The sequence below is a fragment of the Dendrobates tinctorius genome, unplaced genomic scaffold (assembly GCF_039654945.1).
Source record: "Dendrobates tinctorius isolate UK_male_01 unplaced genomic scaffold, ASM3965494v1 ptg000011l, whole genome shotgun sequence".
NCBI lineage: Eukaryota > Metazoa > Chordata > Amphibia > Anura > Dendrobatidae > Dendrobates > Dendrobates tinctorius.
In genome coordinates, this window is record NW_027361679.1 from 105,110,712 (window position 1) to 105,133,123 (window position 22,412).

General features: G+C 45.8%; 1 protein-coding gene across 1 annotated transcript; it reads left to right on the plus strand.

The window, feature by feature from the left end:
- Positions 1–9,820: 9,820 nt before the first annotated feature.
- On the plus strand, positions 9,821–10,768 carry LOC141100215 (olfactory receptor 5AP2-like). Its single transcript, XM_073588553.1, has one exon. It carries the CDS (start codon positions 9,821–9,823, stop codon positions 10,766–10,768), a length of 948 nt encoding a protein of 315 aa, XP_073444654.1.
- The last annotated feature ends 11,644 nt before the right edge of the window (positions 10,769–22,412 follow it).

Here is a 22,412-nt window from a genome sequence, read left to right on the forward strand (position 1 = left end):
TGTTTCTAGACTACTACTAACTGTCAACGTACTCCAATTAGGCCTCTGTCTTCACTCTGTTTTGAGTATTTCCGCTGGCTTCCAACCACGCCAGTTGCTGCTCTGAAATGCCGTCTGCACAACCCACACTTGTTCCTGTGTTACTGGGGTTCTGTAACAGCAGCTTCTCCCTAGAGGTGAGTCAGGCAATGTCTCCTGCTCTGTCCACATTTCCACTACAAGTAGTGGGAATGTAGACAAAGCAGGAGACATTGCCGTGCTCAACTCTGGAGATGAGCAGATGTTACAGGACCCAGGTACCACAGGATCAAGTGTGGATTGTGCAGACGGCACTTGAGAGCAGAAACAGGCGGTGTTGTAGGCCGGAGGAAATACTCAAAACAGAGTGGAGACAGAGGGCAAATCAGAGAACATATTAAATCAGAGGTAGTCAGAAGTTGTAGGCAGCAGGAGAGTTTGCCGTACACACAGCAGGGGATCAGCTGACGTTACCGAACCCCACTTACACATGAGCGAGTGTTTTGTCTGTGCGGACAGCATTTCTGAGCAACAACGGGCGTTGCTGTAGCCCAGGAAATAAAGTTCAGGTCATAGAAACATGAACACAACAGGAGACCTGGATCCTGTTGCCAGCCAATTATTTATTCTGGAAGAGGACTGGCAAATTCAGGTGAGATCCAGGCCTTGTTCATTTTCACAAAAGTAAGCCGGTCAACATTATCGGCGGATAGTCGCGTGCGACGGTCTGTTACCACACCACCTGCAGCACTAAAGACACGTTCCGATAATACACTGGCAGCAGGGCAAGCCAGCACCTCCAATGCATACTGGCTAAGCTCTGGCCATGTATCCAGCTTAGAGACCCAATACTTGAACGGGGAAGAGCCGTCTGGGAGAACACTAACAGGGCACGACAAGTAGTCTGTCACCATCTGACGGAAACGTTGCCTCCTGCTGACTGGAGCCGTCTGTGATGGTGTAGCCGTTTGTGGCGGTCCCACAAAACTTTTCCACATTTGGGCCATACTGGCCTTGCCTTGTCCTGCGGCACTGCCTCTGCTACCTCTTTGTGCAGAGCTTCCTCCACTGCCTCTACCCACATGGCTGCTTTGAAAAGCACTACCAGCAACACTTGTGGGGGGAATGGAGAACATGATGGCCTGCACAAGTGTTTCTTGGTACTCCCGCATTTTTCGCTCCCGGTTCAACTGTGGTATGAGGCTTTGTAAGTTGTCCCGGTAGCGAGGATCTAGGAGGGTGTACACCCAATAATCAGCCGTGTGGAGAATGTTGGCGATGCGGCGGTCATTTAACAAGCACTGCAGCATGAAATCAACCATGTGCTGCAGACTGCCAACTGGACCGGAAACGCTGTCCCCAGCTTGAGGCATCTCTGCCTGCTCAGCATCACCCCACCCTCGCTGTACACACTGACTACTAGAGCCTTGTGTACCTCCCTCCCCTGGAGAGATGTGTTCCTCCTCCTCCATTGACTCCTCGTCATCCTCCTCACTAAGTGTCCCCTGCCTGGGCCTTTGTGTGGAAGCACGTTGCACAGACTTGCCAGAAACAGATATCATTTCTGACTGCTCATCCTCGACCTCTTCAAAAACCTCCTCACTTAGTGCTTGTAAGGTTTTTTGAAGCAGACAGATGAGGGGGACAGTCATGCTGATTAGTGCATCATCTGCACTGGCCATCCGCGTGGAGTCATCGAAGGCACGCAAAACTTGGCAGATGTCCCTCATAGTGGCCCACTCAGTGGTGGTGAAGTGTGTCCGGCGCACAGTGCGACTTGTTTGCGCCTGATGCAGCTGGTACTCCATTACTGCTGCCTGCTGCTCACACAACCGCTCCAACATATGTAACGTTGAATTCCACCTGGTGGGGAGGTCACATATGATGCGATGTTCTGGCAGGCGGAATCTGCGTTGCAGAGATGCAATGCGCGATCTTGCCATGCTGGAACGCCGCAAGTGAGCACACTCTAGGCGAACCTTGTGCAGCAGTGCATCAAGATCCGGATAGTCCCTCAGAAAGCTCTGCACGACCAAATTGAGCACGTGTGCCAGACATGGTATGTGAGTGAGGTTGCCTAGGCCCAGAGCTGCCACTAGATTTCGGCCATTGTCACTCACTACCAAACCTGGCTGGAGATTCGCTGGCACAAACCACACATCGCTCTCCTGCTTGATGGCATTCCAGAGCTCCTGTGCTGTGTGGCTCCGATTCCCCAAAGAAATTAATTTAAGGACAGCCTGTTGATGTTTGGCCACACCTGTGCTCATATCTGGCCTAACAGGCTCACGCAGTGCTGATTCCGAGGAACTAGAGTAGGACTCAATATGTACAGACTGCATTCCTGCAATCCTTGGAGTTGGCAGAATACGTACAGAGCCACTCTCCAGATCTGTACCCGGCTCCACAACATTGACCCAATGGGCAGTGAGGGAAAGGTATCGTCCCTATCCATGGCTACTGGTCCACGCATCGGTGGTCAGGTGGACCTTGCTACTGACGGCATTTAGTAGCGCATTTTTAATTTTTCCCTCCACATGCTTTTGCAGGGCAGGGACAGCTTGCCTGCTGAAATAAAAGCGGCTGGGCACATTGTATTGTGGAACTGCCAATGACATAAAGTTCCGGAATGTGTCAGTCTCCACCAGCCTGAATGACAGCATCTCAAGGGCCAGTAGTTTGGCAATGCCGGCATTCAGAGCCAGTGCTCGGGGATGGTTTGCCGAGTATGGCCGCTTTTTCTCCCATGCCTGTGCTACCAATTGCTGGTGAGTGGCCTGGGAGGGTGCTGATGACTGCGAACGTGGTTCAGTGGGTGGAATTTCACTGGGTCTCTGGACAACAGTGGCAGTGGTTCTTCCATGGCGTTCCAGTGAGGAAGCCGAACCAGCTGTCTGTGAGCTGGAGGAAGCGGCCCCAACACGAGCTGAAGAGGTGGTAGGTGCTGCTGGTTGGCCTACATCTTCAGTGTGTCTGGGTAACTCCACCTCGTGCTTGGTACGCACATGTTTCCACATATTTGTGGTATTGAGGTTGCTCACATTTTTCCCTCGTTTCACTTTCTGATGACACAGCTTGCATTTGACAAAGCAAATGTCATCTGCAACTGTGTCAAAAAAAGACCACGCACTGCAAGTCCTGGGAGCGCCCGTTTTGTGTTTTGGAAGAGGATTGCTCCTCACGGGTGCCAAAGTGGAGGCTACAGGCAACCAAGTCTGCCCCCGCCCTCTCCCTCCTCTTTTGGCCGTTCGGGGAATCTCTTCCTCAGAGCTGCTCCCACCACCTTCCTGTGGCTGACGCCATGATGGGTCAAGGACCTCATCATCTCCACTCACCTCTTCAAGCACCGGCTGGTCCTGGGTTGTCTCGCCAGCACCGTACGCACCAGAAATTGGCAACTGAGTCTCATCATCATCTGATGCATACTGAGGTGTGCTGACCATAGGCACTGGCCCACCCGCCTCTTCAGATTCAGAGGGACAAAGCAGTTGCGCATCACTGCATACTCCCTCTTATTCACGCTCTAGAATGCTGCTTGGCTGGCCACATCTTTCCAAGCCAACAGATTCTGAGAACAGAAGTAAAGATTGAGATGGCTCCTGTCCAGGGCTCTCAGACTGCCTGGGCAATTTGGCAGGTGGTGAAGAGACAGATGGTTGCTCTTCAGTGCTCTGGCCTTGGGAGGATGAGGAAATCATTGAAGTGGATGCGTTAGCTGCCATCCATCCGACAACGGCTTCAATTTGTTCGTCACGCAGCAGTGGGGTACGGCGAGGTCCTACAAAGCTGCACATGAAGGACTGTTGCCTGGTAAAAGTGGGCGATGCCGGGTCACTGGTGGCCGCAGCAGATACCGAATCCCCACGTCCTCTCCCTGCTGAATCCCCCCGTCCTCTCCCTGCTGAAACTCCACGGCAACGACCACGTGCCTTACTCCCTGCCTTCTTCATCTTGGTAGACTGATAAAGATAGGCAGAAAAGTAAAAAAGGGGTGGCTTAGTGTTCTTATTCCTGAACACCTGCTAACCAGTATAAGAAACACTAATTTGGCTAAGAGTGTGTGTACTACACTTTAATATGATCTAATGTGGCCTAGACAACTGTAAAGTGGAGTGTTTGGTGAACTTTATTTCCTTTTTTTTTTTTGGGTGGGGGGAAAGGAAAGGATGTGACCAAAGTTTGAAAGCTATAGTATCACAAACTTTTTGGAGCGATTACAATGCAGGAAGCTAACCTACAATGCAATTGATGAGGCTCCAAAAAATAGGGTGATACTAGCCTGGCTGGCCCTGAAGGGCACAAGCCAGCAAAAAGGCTCCTCTATCTAATCCTATATAGTGTTTGCAACCAACCAATGACAATGGATGCGGTTGGAAGCACACAAATATAGGAGCAAAAATCTGGCTAAATTTGCTGCAAAAAAAGGACTATGTATGAGGCAGTGACGCACGCTGAGCGGACTACAGCTAGCGGTGGCTGTAGAACACACTGCAACGTGAGCTGCACTCACACACAGAGAGACCTATCAGACAGCCAAAAACAGTGCAGAGAAATGGGCTATAGCACTGAAAGGCTGCTGAAAGGCTCCGCTGTCCACTCCTTTAGTGTTTGCAACCAACGTATATGGATACGTATGGAAGCACACTATACAGGAGAAAAAAAAAGCAGCAATAAAAGAAAAATGTGTATGAGGCAGAGACACACGCTGGCCGGCCTACAAGCAGACGTGCCTGCAGGACACACTACACAGCGTGGGTCTGCACTCACACAGCCCTTGCAGACAGCTGTGAAAACAGCGCTGCTAGGGAAAAGCAAGCTACAGTGGTGGTTTATGTAGCCTGGATAAAGCACAATATTGTTTTTAGAATCGCTATTTCTAACTGTCCCTCACAGTCTTCAACAGCAGCCTGTCCCTAACTGAATTCACAGCAGAGTGACCAGAAATGGCGGCTGCAGCGCTTTTTATAGTGCATCATGACATCATTTCAGCAGCCAATCACAGCCATGCCAGTAGTTAACATGCCTACATGCCTAACAGGATATGCCCACACTTCTGAGGATCCCCATTGGCTGAATCAAATCGAGCGGGCTCCTAGCATTATGGGAACTTCCGATTCCGGTATTCGATATGAAAAAAGTATCGGAACTAAGTATCGGAATTCCGATACAGCTAATATCGGCCGATACCCGATACTTGCGGTATCGGAATGCTCAACACTAGTGAACACTTCTATTATTAAAATTCTAACTTTTCAGCATTGTTTCCACACCTGCTTAAAACTTTTACAAGCGACTAGAGACAAAATCATGCTAATAACAAGAGATTAGAGTAAAAATAAGCTCAATTCTCTTATGTAGGAGAACAATCGTCATAAGTCCCCCAGTGACATGTCGTTCATAAAACAGCTTCTAGCCGTAGTAAGGGAGTGAGGGGAGAAGACCAGAACACTGATTCATCTGCATCAACTGACACGTATGTACCTTAGGGGTCCGGAGCCCAAATCCACATAACAAGTAGTGCGTCGTACTGCTGTACTCGTGTGTATATACTGTATACATGCTGTATATATTCTGGTACTATAGTGATGTGGCTCAAAGACATCTCAATGCTCTTTGGTGCTGCTTATATAGTAGATTTCAGTTTCTGAAAATTGGACACATCGTAAGCAAACTGCTATTGAGATTGTTGGGTCAGGTTTGCAATACAAGAAAACATAAAAATAGCTTTACTAATATTAATATATAGCATATGTGACTTATCCTTAACTAATAACTGCATGAACCTGAACCTAATGCTTATGCTCTAGACACACTATTTGCATTTGGTCAGTATTTTACCTCAGTGTCTGTAAGCCAAAACCAGGAAAGGAACAATCAGAGGAAAAGTATAATAGAACCACGTCACCACTTCTGGATTTATCACCCACTCCTGGTTTTGGCTTACACATACTGATGTAAAATACTGACCAAATACTGATAGTGTGAACGTGGCCATATACAGACATGCGTCATAGACTTTATTAAGTTACTGATATAAAATGATTCTTTCAGCAGCATCAGCATGCTGTAGTACAGCTAAGTGTCCTAGCTGCTGCAGAACATATTTGTGAGAAATGTGAGCTCAGCTTGGTCTTTATAAAGTCATATGTAAGGTTGTGTGCATAGAATGTATAAAGGCTGATGCTCAGTTTTAGGGCTCGTTCCCACTTGCGTATAAACTCGACGAGTGCAATGTGAGAAAAAAAATCGCATTCCACTCGCACCAATATTATGCAATGAGGCCGTGCAGATCTGTGTATTTTTTCTCACCTGTATTCAACGTGAGAAAAAATAACAGCATGCTGCGAATTCACTCTGAAATTGTATGGGCTTGAGAAAAAAATCATATGCCAGACAGACCATCAGTATACAGACCATCAGTGTACGGACCATCAGTATACAGACCATCAGTATACAGACCATCAGTATACAGACCATCAGTATACACACCATCGGTATACAGACCATCGGTATACAGACCATCAGTATACAGACCATCAGTATACAGACCATCAGTATACGGACCATCAGTATACAGACCATCAGTATACACACCATCGGTATACAGACCATCAATATACGGACTATCAGTATACAGACCACCAGTATACAGACCATCAGTTTACAGACCACCAGTATACAGACCATCAGTATACGGATCATCAATATGCGGACCATCAGTATACAGACCACCAGTATACGGACCACCAGTATACGGACCATCGGTATACAGACCACCAGTATACAGACCATCAGTTTACAGAGCATCAGTATACGGACCACCAGCATACGGATCATCAGTATACAGATCATCAGTATACGGACTGTCAGTATACAAACTATCAGTATACAAACTATCAGTATACGGAAAATCAGTATGCGGACCATCAGTATACAGACTATCAGCATACGGAAAATCAGTATACGGACCATCAGTATATGGACCATCAGTATACAGACCATCAGTATCCAGATCACCAGTATCCGGACCATCAGTATGCAGACCATCAGTATACAGGCCATCAATATCCGGACCACCAGTATACAGACCATCAGTATACGGACCACCAGTATACAGACCGTCAGTATACAGATTATCTGTATATGCACCATTAGAATAAGAACCATCAGTATACAGACCATCAGTATACAGACCATCAGTATACGGGCCATCAGTGTACAGATCACCAGTATACAGACTATCAGTATACGGGCCATCAGTATATGGACCACCAGTATACAGACCGTCAGTAGACAGATTATCTGTATATGCACCATTAGTATAAGGACCATCAGTATACGAACCACCAGTACACAGACCATCAGTATACAGGCCATCAGTGTACGGATCACCAGTATACAGACTATCAGTATAGGGGCCATCAGTATACGGACCACCAGTATACAGACTGTCAGTATACAGATTATCTGTATACGCACCATTAGTATAAGGACCATCAGTATACAGACCACCAGTATACAGACCATCAGTATACAGACCATCAGTGTACGGATCACCAGTATACGGACCATCAGTATACAGATCACCAGCATGCAGACCATCAGTATACAGACCATCAGTATACGGAACATCGGTATATGGACCATCAGTATACAGACTATCAGTATAGGGGCCATCAGTATACGGACCACCAGTATACAGACCGTCAGTATACAGATTATCTGTATACGCACCATTAGTATAATGACCATCAGTATACAGACCACCTGTATACAGACCATCAGTATACAGACCATCAGTGTACGGATCACCAGTATACGGACTATCAGTATACGGACCACCAGTATACGGACCATCAGTATACAGATCACCAGCATGCAGACCATCAGTATACAGACCATCAGTATACGGAACATCGGTATATGGACCATCAGTATACAGACTATCAGTATAGGGGCCATCAGTATACGGACCACCAGTATACAGACCGTCAGTATACAGATTATCTGTATACGCACCATTAGTATAAGGACCATCAGTGTACAGACCACCTGTATACAGACCATCAGCATACAGACCATCAGTATACGGACCACCAGTATACGGACCATCAGTATACGGACCACCAGTATATGGACCATCAGTATACGGACCATCAGTATATGGACCATCAGTATACGGGCCATCAGTATACGGGCCATCAGTATACGGGCCATCAGTATACGGACCACCAGTATACGGACCATCAGTATACGGACCACCAGTATACGGACCATCAGTATACGGACCATCAGTATACGGACCACCAGTATACGGACCACCAGTATACAGACTATCTGTAAATGGACCATATGTATGTGGACCATCAGTACACAGACCATCAGTATACAGACCATCGATATAGCATACGATTTTTCTGGATACATTACAATTCTGTAGCATAAGTGGTGCTTCTGTTGCTGTCACACAGGTGATACTTATACCTATTGTACGACCATGGTCGCTGTTATTGCTCTGTAGCCTCTGCATTATTTTTTTTGTCACTCAGGCTCATACCTCATTATTTCATAGTTATGTCCCCATGATTGGCTGTATATATTCTTTCAGCAGTGCAGTATTTGTCTGCAAATTTTCTTGACTGGCATTTTTATATTTAGACATTTGGCACTTTCTGTAGTTGCGTTCATGGTCAGAATGTCCTCATGTCTCATTTCTTTGAGAGGCTTTTTCTCTGATATCTTAGAGGTGTTTATTATTAATGTTGCAGGATTATTATTCCACAAATACCTACTACTGATAGGTGATCTAGCCTTCCTGCCTGTCAAAAATGAGTCGCATACATCTATGCAAAGTGGCTGCATCTATTATTTAAGTATATTGTGTGGCTTTTGCCTATGCGTGATATTCTCCATATTAAGTGTTATTTTTTTTTATCTATGTCTTTAGAATTGTCTAATAAAATATATATTTTGATGCATTTTTTGTCAATCGCTCCCATATTGTTATAGGATTTCTCTAGTCCCGAGGGAAGAGCCCTTTATCTTGGTCTATTACTATCTCTACAGCATAGGAAACTGGAAATGATCCTGTAAAAGATTAATAGGTGTTGAATAAAAAAAACAGATTGTACACGGGTGACAAGTGAGAAATAATCGTCCCGCTCTTCTGGATGAGATTGAGACCGATTATTTATATGTATGTGGGAACGAGACCTTAGGCTACTTTCACACTTGCGTTTTTTTGCGCTGCGTGCGCAGTGCAAACGCACATAAAAAATGCATCATGCATTTTTATGCGTTTTTGCGCATGTTTTTTTTAAAAAAAAAGCATGCGTTTCTTGCGCTGACGTGCGCATGTCAGCGCTCCCATAGACTATAATATGTTTTTGGGTGAATTTTGTGCGCATGCGTTTTTTTGAGACAGGTCGGATGCACAAAAAATGCAACAGTATGCATTTTGTGCGCCCGGGCGCACACTACCAAAAAACGCATGCGCATACAAACGCGTCCAAACGCATGTGTATGCGCACCCATGTTAAGTATAGGAAAAAAAAACACATGCGTTTTTTTGCACAAAAACACAGCACAAAAAAACGCAAGTGTGAAACCAGCCTTACTCTACTGGTACAAAAAAAATGTTAAAATTAGAAAGGTGTCTGATGTGAAATGTTTAATACTCTTTACTATTAATTGTCACTTTATCATATTCTGCTATTACAGTGATTGATCTAAGAACATATAAATTGTTTCTCTGGTTAGAAATGTGGGATCGGAATGGCTCGGAGTCTCTATCCTAAAGAAAATGGGGCATAAAAACAGAACTATAGTGACTGAGTTCACACTTGCCGGGTTAACAGAAAGCTCTGATTTGAGATCCACTCTGTTTGCCCTGTTCTTCATCATATATTTCTTGACTTTGCTTCAAAACTCGGCGCTGATCACACTAATCACTTACGATGCTCAACTTTGTAACCCTATGTATGCTTTTCTGAAGCAGTTATCATTTATTGATATTTGTTATTCTTCCTCTGTCACCATCCGGATGTTAGTGGATTTTGTGTCAGATAACAGCCGGATTTCAGTAGCCGGTTGCAGCCTACAGATGCTTTCTTATGCCGGTTTCGGAGGCAGTGAATGTTTTCTGTTGGCAGCAATGTCCTATGATCGTTATGTGGCAATTTGCCACCCACTGACATATATACAGATAATTAACAGGCAAACGTTGCTAAGCCTTCTCTTACTGTCCTACATTGGAGGATTCTGCAATGGCTTTGTTCAGACTGGCTTCTCGTTTTTCCATTTGGACTTTTGTGAAAATCCTCAGGCCATCCACCATTTTTACTGCGATGTCATAGCACTGATTGAGACTTCTTGTGGGGACACGAGGCTTAATGAAATGATACTCTTTTCTTTAGTGGGGTTTATTGAGCTCACGTCTCTATTTGTAATCTTGCTATCTTACTTGCGCATTTTACTCACTGTCCTGCAAATTCGCTCCTCTAACGGACAGGGAAAGGCCTTTTCTACTTGTGCTTCTCATTTGACAGTTGTGACTCTATTTTATGGAACTATTATTTTTATGTATCTGAGACCTTCAAGCACTTACAGCCCAGAACAAGATAAGGTTATTGCTGTTTTTTATACGGTAATTATTCCATTCCTCAACCCTTTAATATACAGCCTGAGGAATCGAGAGGTAAAGAATTCTGCCATAAAGATTGGCAAAATCATCATAGGAAATACTAGATGACAATAAATCATCCATCTTCACAACATTTTACACAATATTAAGGATTACATGTTTGTTTATTGATTTTTATCCAATGTACTCTATGTCTAGCAACTTAATATCATGTGTTGTGTTTTTATCTGCATTCATTATAAAAGTAAAAAATCAACAACTTTTATAGTACTTATATAATAATATATTAAAACTGAAAGAAGACAAATCTTCATTAGAAAATTACCAAAAAAGTCTAGATTCAGATATGGCCATTGAGTATAAATCCAATGGACAATAACTCCCTGCACTTAAAGGGGTTTACACTTTTTTGGTTTCTTTTCTCTCTTGGCCACTGCTGTGTAAAAATATTAAAATCATATAGTACTCAACCTCCTTTGGTCAAGGATCTGGCTTTCTGACACTATTCTTGTCTTTGTGTATTGACTGCAATGGTGGCATCACGACTATAACACACATTACCACTGCAGCCAATCAATAAACTCAGTGGCTCAGCCAATGTAGACGACATACAATATGATTTTATTATTTTAACACAGTGCTGGTTAAAAAGGGCCTAAAACTTAAAAGTGGACAACCCCTGAGGAAGCGATATTGACGCAAAATGCACATTGGGAACGTGGCCGCAGTCCAGACACTATGGGTAAACACAGTTTCTATTATACTGCTTTTTATAATATGCACTGTGTTCAATGTGAGTTTTTCTGCTATTCAACAGACACTAGCAAAATACTGCAGGAGAAAAGAGCACAAATAGGGTCTAATCCGAGGTTAAAATAATTCTTTAATCAGTTTACACTCACCTGATTTTTATGATACTAAGGCATATAGAGACATCTTTGTCACAAGCTGCAGCCGATCCACAGGTCAAACCGATGACCAAATTGTAGTATAATAGGGAAAAATTGTAGTTATCATCCGCACTGCTATCCAAATAATGGTCCAGTCATGTAGATGGCTTTATGTGTGGGGGGATATGGAGTGGGGATGGGGGGATTACTTTATGTGTGGGGGGATTTGGAGTAGGGATGGGGGGATTACTTTATGTGTGGGGGGATGTGTGTGGAGGGATATGGAGTGGGGATGGGGGTTATTTAATGTGTGGGTAGATTTGGCGAGGGGATGGGGGGATTTAATGTGTGTGGGGAGATTTGAGGACACAAAATGAAGAGTATGTATGTATGAGGGAATGTATGAGGAAACAGTATGGGGGATGGGTGCAGACACAGTATGGTGAGTGGGGGGATGAGTGCAGACAGTATGGGGAGTGAACGGGTAAATGTATGTGGACACAGTATGAGTAGTGAAAGGAAAAATGTGTGTGGACACAGTATGGGGAGTGAGGGTGATGGGATGTGTGCAGACACAGTTTGGGGAGTCAGAGGTATGTGTGAGCAGACAGTATAGAGAGTGAGGGGGTAAATATATGAGGAGACAGTATGGTGAACAGGTGGGATGTTAGAGGAGACAGTATGAGGAGGGAGGGAAATAGTGTGAGGCGACAGTATATTGCTGATATTTTTATTTAGGAACATTATAATGACACTTCTATTTTTAAGGCCATCATGTGGAAATTTGCTGCAAAAGACCGCAGAAGATGGAAGTCTGCAGAGACGAGATGTGGGTGAGAAAACTCATCATGGAGTCTGGACAGAAGAAAAGAAGGAGAACGACTCCAGAGAAGACGTCATCTATAAGGTACATGGATGTAAATTTTATTTGCGATACTGACTAATTCTCATGTTTTTATTTGTGAGGAGCATTAAAGGGCTTCTCCAGGTTTGTGATGAGCCTGCAGTCATTCTATGTGACTGCAGAGTTCTGAATTCTCACAGTGCTCACTTATCGCTGTTAGGATTCTCTTGTGCCGGTAATTTACATACATGTGGTCACATGCTGACTAGACATGTGGCCTCACTCAATGAAAACGAACTGAGCGAGGCCGGGCACGTCTAGTCGGAATGTGGCCAGAAGTATATAAATCACATGCTTGTGCTGACATATGACCGTATACTCTTGCCACCGATGTAACGGATGCCCGGGTGTCTGCTGTGGAGAGGGGCTTTAACTCTACCACACCCGGAGGCTCCGTTACTACAAAAACAGAATGTCCATCTTGTAATGTGCTGTGTGTGTGTAGTGCTTCACCCACCTGTGGTGCCGAAATCTCTTCAGGATACAGAGCTCCAACCCGTCGCAGGCACACACAAATGTTATTCGAGTCCTTGTTCATTTTCTGTAAAACTTTACTTAAATCATGTTCCTTTAAAACAGAGACAGTCCATCCATTTTCACAAAGCATGAACATAACATCTCCTTCACTCTTCCTGGTCTGTCCCTGCTGCTTCTCGCTGCACCATGGTTTCCAAACCCAAGGCTTCCCAAATCTTCCCATTAGCTGTCACTGGATGCTCCCCATCCACATTCCCCATTCTGGCCAAATACCAGACTGCTGCTTGCAGTCTCTGTATGGACCTTAGGTCCCCGGACAACACAGACGGTGACTCACACACGCTAGGCCAAGATTCTTCCAGTTGCCATTCCCTTAAGGTGCCCTCTAGTGTCCCAAATGCTACATATCACCCACTATTAATCTATATAAACCTCTAGACTATCCCTAAATCTAGGCCCAACATTACTTTGACATTACCATATACCACACACCTAACAAATATAACATTGTATATCACATATATACAGTAATCAAGATAGGAGGGCATATGACATATCTAGCCACCCCCTTATATACTTCTCTTCTTTAAACATGGTCGGCCCCGACCATGACAATACCAATAACCTAAAATGGTTAAAACACATTATTTTTTAATATAACATATAAAACATTAACATTCTTGGCACAGGCTCCGTTGTCTTCACTGGTCATCCATGACCCCGGCTCTACTAGGTTGGAGCCCTGGAACAAGAGTTCAAGTTCTTTAGCATGGGCCAAGTTGACCCTGGTTCCTTTGCTCCCATAAGGAACAACTTTGGGGCAGTACTTTCCTGCTCTGGGTATCCAAACACAGGAAAGAGGAGAAAACAGAAACAAAGTCACTTTTCTACCCTGATCTAGAGGATCACTTAACGGTTCACACAGTCCTGTCAGGGTCTTAGTCCCATAATCCAGCAGGGGAGGCACAACATGCGCAACAAAACTTGGAAGGGGGGGAAACAAAATACCACATTCTCGTCAACTGTGGCCACTCTCGCCGTGTAATCATCTGGGCTCCTGCCCACCAGGACGCAGAGCAGTCCTAATCCAGCTTTCAGGGCTCCTACCCTCAGCGGCGCAGAACAGTCCCATTTACTGTGCAACTAGCACAATTTTACTCAACTTTATTATGTCAGGGGCAAGTTGCAGTCACTGTCCCTCATATTCCAGGCAGGTACCGGGGAAGCGTCCACCAGCAGCTCCATCCTTCTCCCGGTCCCAATAAACATCCGCAGGGCTCTGTGCCCATGAGCCAGAGGATCTAGGTGGCACCCGCTCTTCTGGGGTACCAGAGGGGGTAATCTAAGGCCTCATAGGTTCCGTAGGCCTCAGGTGCAGGGCCTCCCACACCCGATCCCACTCTACATAGGCCTGCAACTCTTCATCCTCCCAGGGGTCAGCAGATAGATCCACGGCTACAGCAAAAAAAACCCCGGGGTCCTTTTTCTTTGAAGAATGCCACTCCGTCTCCTTCCTGCAAAGGCCGTTGATACCTGACCGAGCTGGCGCTGATGAAGACCTTGTGAAAGGTACGCGACTCTCTGATAAAGCCGTACCCCCAGCCTGGTTAGTGTAAACGAGGACACCATCTGTCTCCTTTCCCGCCATGGCTCCTCCACCCAGCTGCTGCAGCTCCTTCCAGATCTCCCACTCCCACAATTTCTTCTCTTCCACCACCTCTGCTATCCAGGCCGCCTGCCCTGGCGATGAGAAGGGCCCCTCACCTTGTAATTGCTGCCGAGAGGGGACCAAAAAAGCATGGGGTCGCACGTCCGCTGATGCGTGGTGCAGCTCCGGGGTCACGGCATGCGTGAGCGGGTGCCGAGGTTCACAGGGATGACGGTCTACGCGCCCATCTTGAGGCTCTGGGACAGAGGCAGAGGAGCCGGGGACCGGTACATGCAGGACCACGGAGCAAGGGGTATTGGGCTTGGTAACACTCACCGCAGCTTCCATGTTCTCCACAGGCTGTTCAGGGATTGGCGTCAACTCTCCTTCCAGCCCCGTGTATGGCGTCGGAGCATCCTCCGGGTCCTCAAATGCCAGATCCCGCAGGGAGAAATCCTCCAGTCCTGCTTCTCTTTTTGCCCAAGGGTTGAAATCCTCCTCTGGGTCAGCCTCTGCCTCCCGGTCCTCCCGTTCCCACGGCCCGGCTTCTGGCAGCCGCAAGAACTGTCCATCATCTTCCATGGGGTAGCGGTCCAGCTCATACGGCTCCCCAAAGTCACAGACTCCAGGATGAGCCCGCTCCTGCTCCTCCCTCCATCTCCACTAGATGGGGCCGATGCAGCCGCAGGCCCGCACGCAGGAATGTGTCATGTTGTCCACCGCCGCCTGCTCCTGCAATGGCGCTGTCCTGCCTGCCACGTGGGTTTCTACTTTCTGGCCTCCCCCGGGCCAGGGTGGAGCTGGCTCCGGCCGTTTCTCCTTCACATCCTCAGTCTCCTCCCCTTCAGGGATCTGTTGCAGGAGATGCAATTTCCTTTACTTCCGCCGTGCCCACCGCGGGCGGGCTATGCTCACCCAAGAGGGAGGCCATGGCATCAGGCTCCCTCCCCGCCGGCCGTATTTTCACCCCAAATTGGGCCCAAGATGCCCACGATAGGCAGAGCTATCGCCAGACTCCGCGCCATTCTCTGCCATCGCAGAACTTACGGACACCATCTTGTCCAAGCTGGGGTGTCCTCCATTCTCCAAACGCAAAAAGACTCGACCATGCTCGCAGCGCAACTTTGTAACGGATGCCCGGGTGTCTGCTGTGGCGAGGGGCTTTAACTCTTCCACACCCGGACGCTCTGTTACTACAAAAACAGAATGTCCATCTTGTAATGTGCTGTGTGTGTGCAGTGCTTCACCCACCTGTGGTGCCGGAATCTCTTCAGGATACAGAGCTCCAACCCGTCGCAGGCACATACAAATGTTATCAGAGTCCTTGTTCATTTTCTGTAAAACTTGTTCCTTTAAAACAGAGACAGTCCATCCATTTTCACAAAGCATTAACATAACATCTCCTTCACTCTTCCTGGTCTGTTCCTGCTGCTTCTCTTGCTGCACCATGGTTTCCAAACCCAAGGCTTCCCAAATCTTCCCGTCAGCTGGCACTGGATTCTCCCTGTCAACATTCCTCATTCTGGCCAAATACCAGACTGCTGCTTGCAGTCTCTGCATGGACCTTAGGTCCCCGGATGACACAGACAGTGACACTCTTCCTCCAGACCTTCTCTATTAGCTTCACATCTAGCCCAGAGGACACTGACTCTCTCTGCTCTCTAGCCAACCTGACCCCACAGGTAACTCCTCCCACCGGCCATTCTATTGGTACAAACATTTAACTATTGCTATCTTATCTCAATCTAAATCTCCCTTTATCTAACATCTTTCCCTCTAATTCTATAGTGCCCTCTAGTGTCCCAAATACTATATATCACCCACTATTAATCTATATAAACCTCTAGACTATCCCTAAATCTAGGCCCAACATTACTTTGACATTACCATATACCACACACCTAACAAATATAACATTGCATATCACATATATACAGTAATCAAGATAGGAGGGCATATGACGTATCTAGCCACCCGCCTTACACCGGGAAGGGAGAATCCTAAAAGTGTGTAGTGCATTCGTTGTGAGAATTCAGAAGCTGCAATGTCAGGACTCAGCTCTGCAGGTTCCAGTAGTCATCACACGGACACTTTATACTCATATGTGATTTTCATACTTATGGTCCTGTGACAATGAGCTTCTTCCTGCTTCTTCCAGTTTTTTACTGAACATTGAGAGCATTAGGAAGAGCAGCTTGTCGGTACATTACTAAGTGTGCAAATTGCATGTGTGTTGGGGGGGGGCGAACCGAATTCTTGCCCCAGGTGCCAGGGAGCCTAGATACACCTCTGTCTCTATGCAGTGTGCTATGAGCTCCTATCCCTACACATGACTGGCATAAAATGGCCTTCCTTGGCCAGCCTCTTCAATTTATACTGCCTATGACAACCACCTTGATTGTCTGATCAGAATGTTGCAGGGCATTATGGGGAAGCCTTGCCATTAACCCGCTCCGCTCACTGAGTCTGCAGCATGTGTGAAATGTTCTTTTTTTGCCAATTCCTTGCAAATCGATTTCAGAAAATTTGACTCGAATTTGGTCTTCTGCCAATCAATCTGCTCATGTCTAACTAAAGGCCCTTTTACATTTAGCGATGCACCAGCGATCCAACCAGCGATCCGACCCGGTCAGGATCGCTGGTGCATCGCTAAATGATCGCTAGTGAGCTTTCATACAGAAAGATCTCACAGCGATGCAGCAGCGACGCAGCGCACGATACTTACCATTCACACACAGCGATCCTGCGTCCTCCCGCCCGCGTCCAGCGTCGCTCGTCGTCACAGCAGGAAGTCTCAGCAGGAAGCGCCCGACGAGAAATGGAGCCGGACATTCTCGCGCGATCAGCGATGGACAGCGGGGGAGCCGGTCGCTGGTAAGTATCACACATAGCGATATCGCTAGCAATATCGCTATAACGTCACAAAACCAGTGACGTTTTAGCGATATTTCTAGCGATATCGCTTAGTGTAAAACCCCCTTAAGACTCTTTTGTTCACATCACATATAATATATTGAGACTCGGCTATATACATCAAATAGGATACACTGAAACTCTACAGTATACATCATATAGGATACGCTGAGACTGTTGTGTATAGTAGGTTGACTCACCCCCAGAGGCCGTGGGGTACTCGGTGCCGGGCCCGTTGATTTCTATGGGAGATGTCACAGTGGCAGTGACCTGGTCCGTGGCCTCAGGTGGTCAATGTAAAAGGGGTAGAGTGATGGGGATACAGTCAATGAGATGATTCGTGACGCCACCTGTGGTTTCTGGTCAGTTTGGCCAGCGCTATAGGGTTGCTTCTCTGGGACAGATGGTGTGGCGCAGCAATGATGTTGTAGCCCTCCACAGGTAGGGTTGTAGTCCCAGGGCAGAGTAGATGAGGTTGGCAAATGAGGAGATAGTGAGGAGAAGTAGATGGTGCAGTGTTAGGCACAGAGATGTAGCAGTGCTGAGTGGGTTGGCGCAGGAAGAAGGCAATGAGACAGATGAAGGCAGTTCCAGTTCTTTTACTCACGTTGTTGGCACAGACAGGTGCCCGCTTCAATGCTGCGGTCTCCAGATCAGGGGCTCAGGCAACTCCCAGGCAGATGGAATTAACCTTTCTAGCTCTCCCTTTCGTGTGCCTGTTCTGAACGTCTCCTCACTAGCACTTAAACTGAAGTACTTGTAGTTGTGTGTTAAACCCAAGTTCCTCCTCTCAGATGTTCCTTGGAACTCTACTCGCATGACAAGTGACTGTAGCCTGCTTCAGGGACTCCATCCATCATGTCCCGGCTCACACATAGGTTGCCACCGTGTCTTCGAGTCTTTTGTGGGAATAGAGTGGTCACAGCTCCTATTCCTCCGGTGTCTGCTGCTGGAACATTAGTTTCACAAACAGCCTTTCTAGTTAGTGTGAGCCCCATCGTTTGCTCAGCCTATTTTTCTATCTGTGTTTGTGTTTTCATCTTGTCTCACCGACAATACATGTTTGGGGGCTGTCTATTGCTTTGGGGTCTGCTCTGGGGCAGTTTAGATTTCCTCTTTTCTTGCTTTAGGTTTATTTAGTTCTCCGACTGTGACGAGGCATCTAGGATCATCGTAGGTATGCTACACGGCTACTGCTAGTTGTGTGGATAGGATCAGGGGTCTGCAATCCGCTTAGTTACCAACCTCTCTGGTTTTTCGTGGCTTAGCTTGTTTTTGTTTTTCCTCCTCGGTGACTCACTCATAACAGCTGTGTGTAAATGGGTAAGTAACTGGCTTAGTGATAGAAAGCAGAGGGTGGTTATAAATGGTATATTCTCTAACTGGGTCACTGTGACCAGTGGGGTACCGCAGGGGTCGGTGTTGGGACCTATTCTCTTCAACATATTTATTAACGATCTAGTAGAAGGTTTGCACAGTAAATATCGATATTTGCAGATGATACAAAACTATGTAAAGCAGTCAATACAAGAGAAGATAGTGTTCTGCTACAGATGGATCTGGATAAGTTGGGAACTTGGGCCGAAAGGTGGCAGATGCAGTTTAACAATGATAAATGTAAGGTTATACACATGGGAAGAAGGAATCAATATCACCATTACACACTGAACGGTAAACCACTGGGTAAATCTGACATGGAGAAGGACTTGGGGATCCTAGTTAATGATAAACTTACCTGGAGCAGCCAGTGTCAGGCAGCGGCTGCCAAGGCAAACAGGATCATGAGGTGCATTAAAAGAGGTCTGGATACACATGATGAGAGCATTATACTGCCTCTGTACAAATCTCTGGTTTGACCGCACATGGAGTGCTGTGCACAGTTTTGGGCGCCGGTGCTCAGGAAGGATATAATGGAACTAGAGCGGGTACAAAGGAAGGCAACAAAATTAATAAAGGGCATGGGGGAACTACAATACCCAGAGAGATTAGCAAAATTAGGATTATTTAGTCTAGAAAAAAGACGACTGAGGGGTGATCTAATAACCATGTATAAGTATATAAGGGGACAATACAAATATCTCTCCGAGGATCTGTTTATACAATGGAAGGTGACGGTCATAAGGGGGCATTCTCTGCGTCTGGAGGAGAAAAGGTTTTTCCACCGACATAGAAGAGGATTCTTTACAGTTAGGGCAGTGAGAATCTGGAATTCCATGTCTGAGGAGGTGGTGATGGTGAAATCAGTCGAAGGGTTCAAGAGAGGCCTGGATGTCTTCCTGGAGCGTAACAATATTGAATCTTACAGTTATTGTTAGGTTCTTTAGAAGGACGTAGATCTGGGGATTTAGTCTGACAGAATTTTATAGGCTGAACTGGATGGACAAATGTCTTTTTTCGGTCTTTCTAACTATGTTACTATGTTACTATGTATATCTATTACTATGTATGTAACCCCTTGTCATGTACAGCACCATGGAATTAATGGCGCTATATAAATAACTAAATAATAATAATAATAATAATACTATATGGGTGCTTCCACTAGACAATCTATCAAACATGTTATTGAAGGATTTTTTTTCTGACAACTCTGTTCAGCTGTGCACAAACTATGTCAATTTGGTAGCTATGCCCCAGTGGGTGTTGGCACAGTGTTATGTTGACTACAGTCCCCAGATGTTATGTAGGTCCCCAATCTCACCTCTACTTCAGCAGCATGATGAATTAATAGGAAAAGCACATGTTATTAGTGTAGCTGTTGTTTTATTGACAAAGAAACTCAATAACATCAATGAGGTGGTTAGCCGCACACGGAATGGAGAAATAGTAAAGATGACAATTGACAAGTAGTTTCACATTTGAGGTGAAACACACTTCAACAAGTTGCTTTAACTCTTCCAAAGCCTTGAAGAAATAGATGACTATATTGTGCAGCAAATAGGTATGAATAATTAATCATGCAAATGATGTAACATAATTCTAAACATACCCAAGCTATTAGTGTATTATTATTTTCCACCAAAAATTTGAAGTATGAGACTAGTGTCATCTTGTGGAATGATATGAGCCACAAAGTTCTTCAAACTGAAACTGTTCTGGATGTACTGTACAATTTTCTCTAGAAAATTGGAAGTACATGCCTTCTATGCTGCTTGCATTAAAGAACTGATTTGCCAGATATGTATGGAGTCAGAATGATCAGGGGGCGGGTACCTGTGCTGCACAGTTTCCAGAACTGTTAAGGCTGCGTCCCCTATTTCCCGGCAGAAGGAATAGGGTAACGGACAGGCCCCATTACACAGGAAAAGGGGTCGTGTTTAGACAGGGAACTTGGCTGGAAGCTGAGGGAAAAAAAGCAAAGCAGGAGTGAGTCCCCAGCTGTGACGATGTGAGCAGCAAGGGGGCAGTGCACTATGAACCCAAAGCGCCGACGCTGCAGCAAAATGCAGCAGACAGACCGGGTGACCTAGAGGCATGGGGCCAACTTAAGAGAAATCGGGCAAGACATCAAAGATTTTTGGCATTGACAAGCAGTGCATAGAAGGCTGAGTAGTGTGCTCCATCCTTAGAGCAGTGGCACCGCAAAGGACAGTTGCCATTGTCTCCTGCCTCTAAAAGCGGTACTGCCATTTAGCAATGTGCCATTTGCCCAGTAACCTCCAGAGAGCGAGGCACCGTGCGCTCCTTGACTGTGAGTACAGCGACGTGCGCAGTAGAGAGCCAATTCATGCCACTCGTTCAGTGTGGAAAACCAATAATTAGAAGGCACAGAGGAATGATAGAGGACATTGGTACGGTCAGCAAGGTACTCCCTCAGTGACCTCTGCTGCCAGCATTTTCAGATGTGTTTTTTTAAAATTATTCCACAAGAAGGGCCCTCTGTTCCTCCAACATTTTAGTACACCTGTCTGCCTCTGGAATAAGAGATGTAAAGTTCTCCTTGTAGCGTGGGTCTAGAAGTGTCACCAATCAGTATTGTCTGTCACCCAAAATATTGAGAATGCGAGGGTGACGGGAAAGTCAGCATAACATAAACTCAGCCATGCGTGCAAGACTGCTAACAGTCAATACTTCTGTGTCCTCACCAAGAGGACAACTGACCAAGCTCTCCTCCTCCTCCTTGTCCTCAGGCCTCCAAAACTTAGAACTAACCTCAGTAACATCATTGTACAAACATCATTATAAACACCTTCTTGTAAATACACCCCTGAATTTTTTTATCTCCCCCACCTCATTGTAGATTGTAAGTTGTCACAAGCAGGATTGTTTTGTTTTGGTTTAATTATTGTTATCGTTGTTACTTAGTGTAGATTGTAAGCTGTCACCAGCAGGGTAGTTTTGTTTTGGTTTAATTATTGGATTATTGTTATCGTTGTTACTTTGGACTGTTGTGTTTGAAACTGTTAAACTGTAAATATGTTTTCGCTCTATTATAACTCTCAATATTCAAATTAGAACACATATAAGCAGGATGTAGACATTAATTATGGTGTAATTGATGCTCACCCTCTTTGCAGATTCGTCAAAGTTTTGGAGGATATTACATATGTCAGACATCCATGTCCACTCTTCACATGTTATGTGTGAAGGCAGAACTGAATACCGACAACCTTGTTAATGCTGGTACACTATTCAATAACTGCCCTCTTCTGCTCACAAATCCTTTCCAATAGCTGCAGTGTAGAGTTCCAAGGCCTGGGGACATCACACACCAGTCGTTGAGCCACAAGCTGCAAGTGCTGCTGAATCACGGGAAGGGCTGTAGCTGACTTTCTAAAATGGGTATTCCGAGCATTGCACCAGGTTCCAGACATTGTCACACACAACCATGCCTGGCTGTGAGTTCAGCCGTCTCAGCCTCCGATCTGCCTGCTCTTTCAGAACTGTCCACGACTCTTCAGCATTTTGGAGTTTGTCACA

Bases quoted from the DNA above. Each gene is read 5' to 3' on its own strand.
- LOC141100215 (XM_073588553.1), top strand. From the start codon at position 9,821: ATGGGGCATAAAAACAGAACTATAGTGACTGAGTTCACACTTGCCGGG.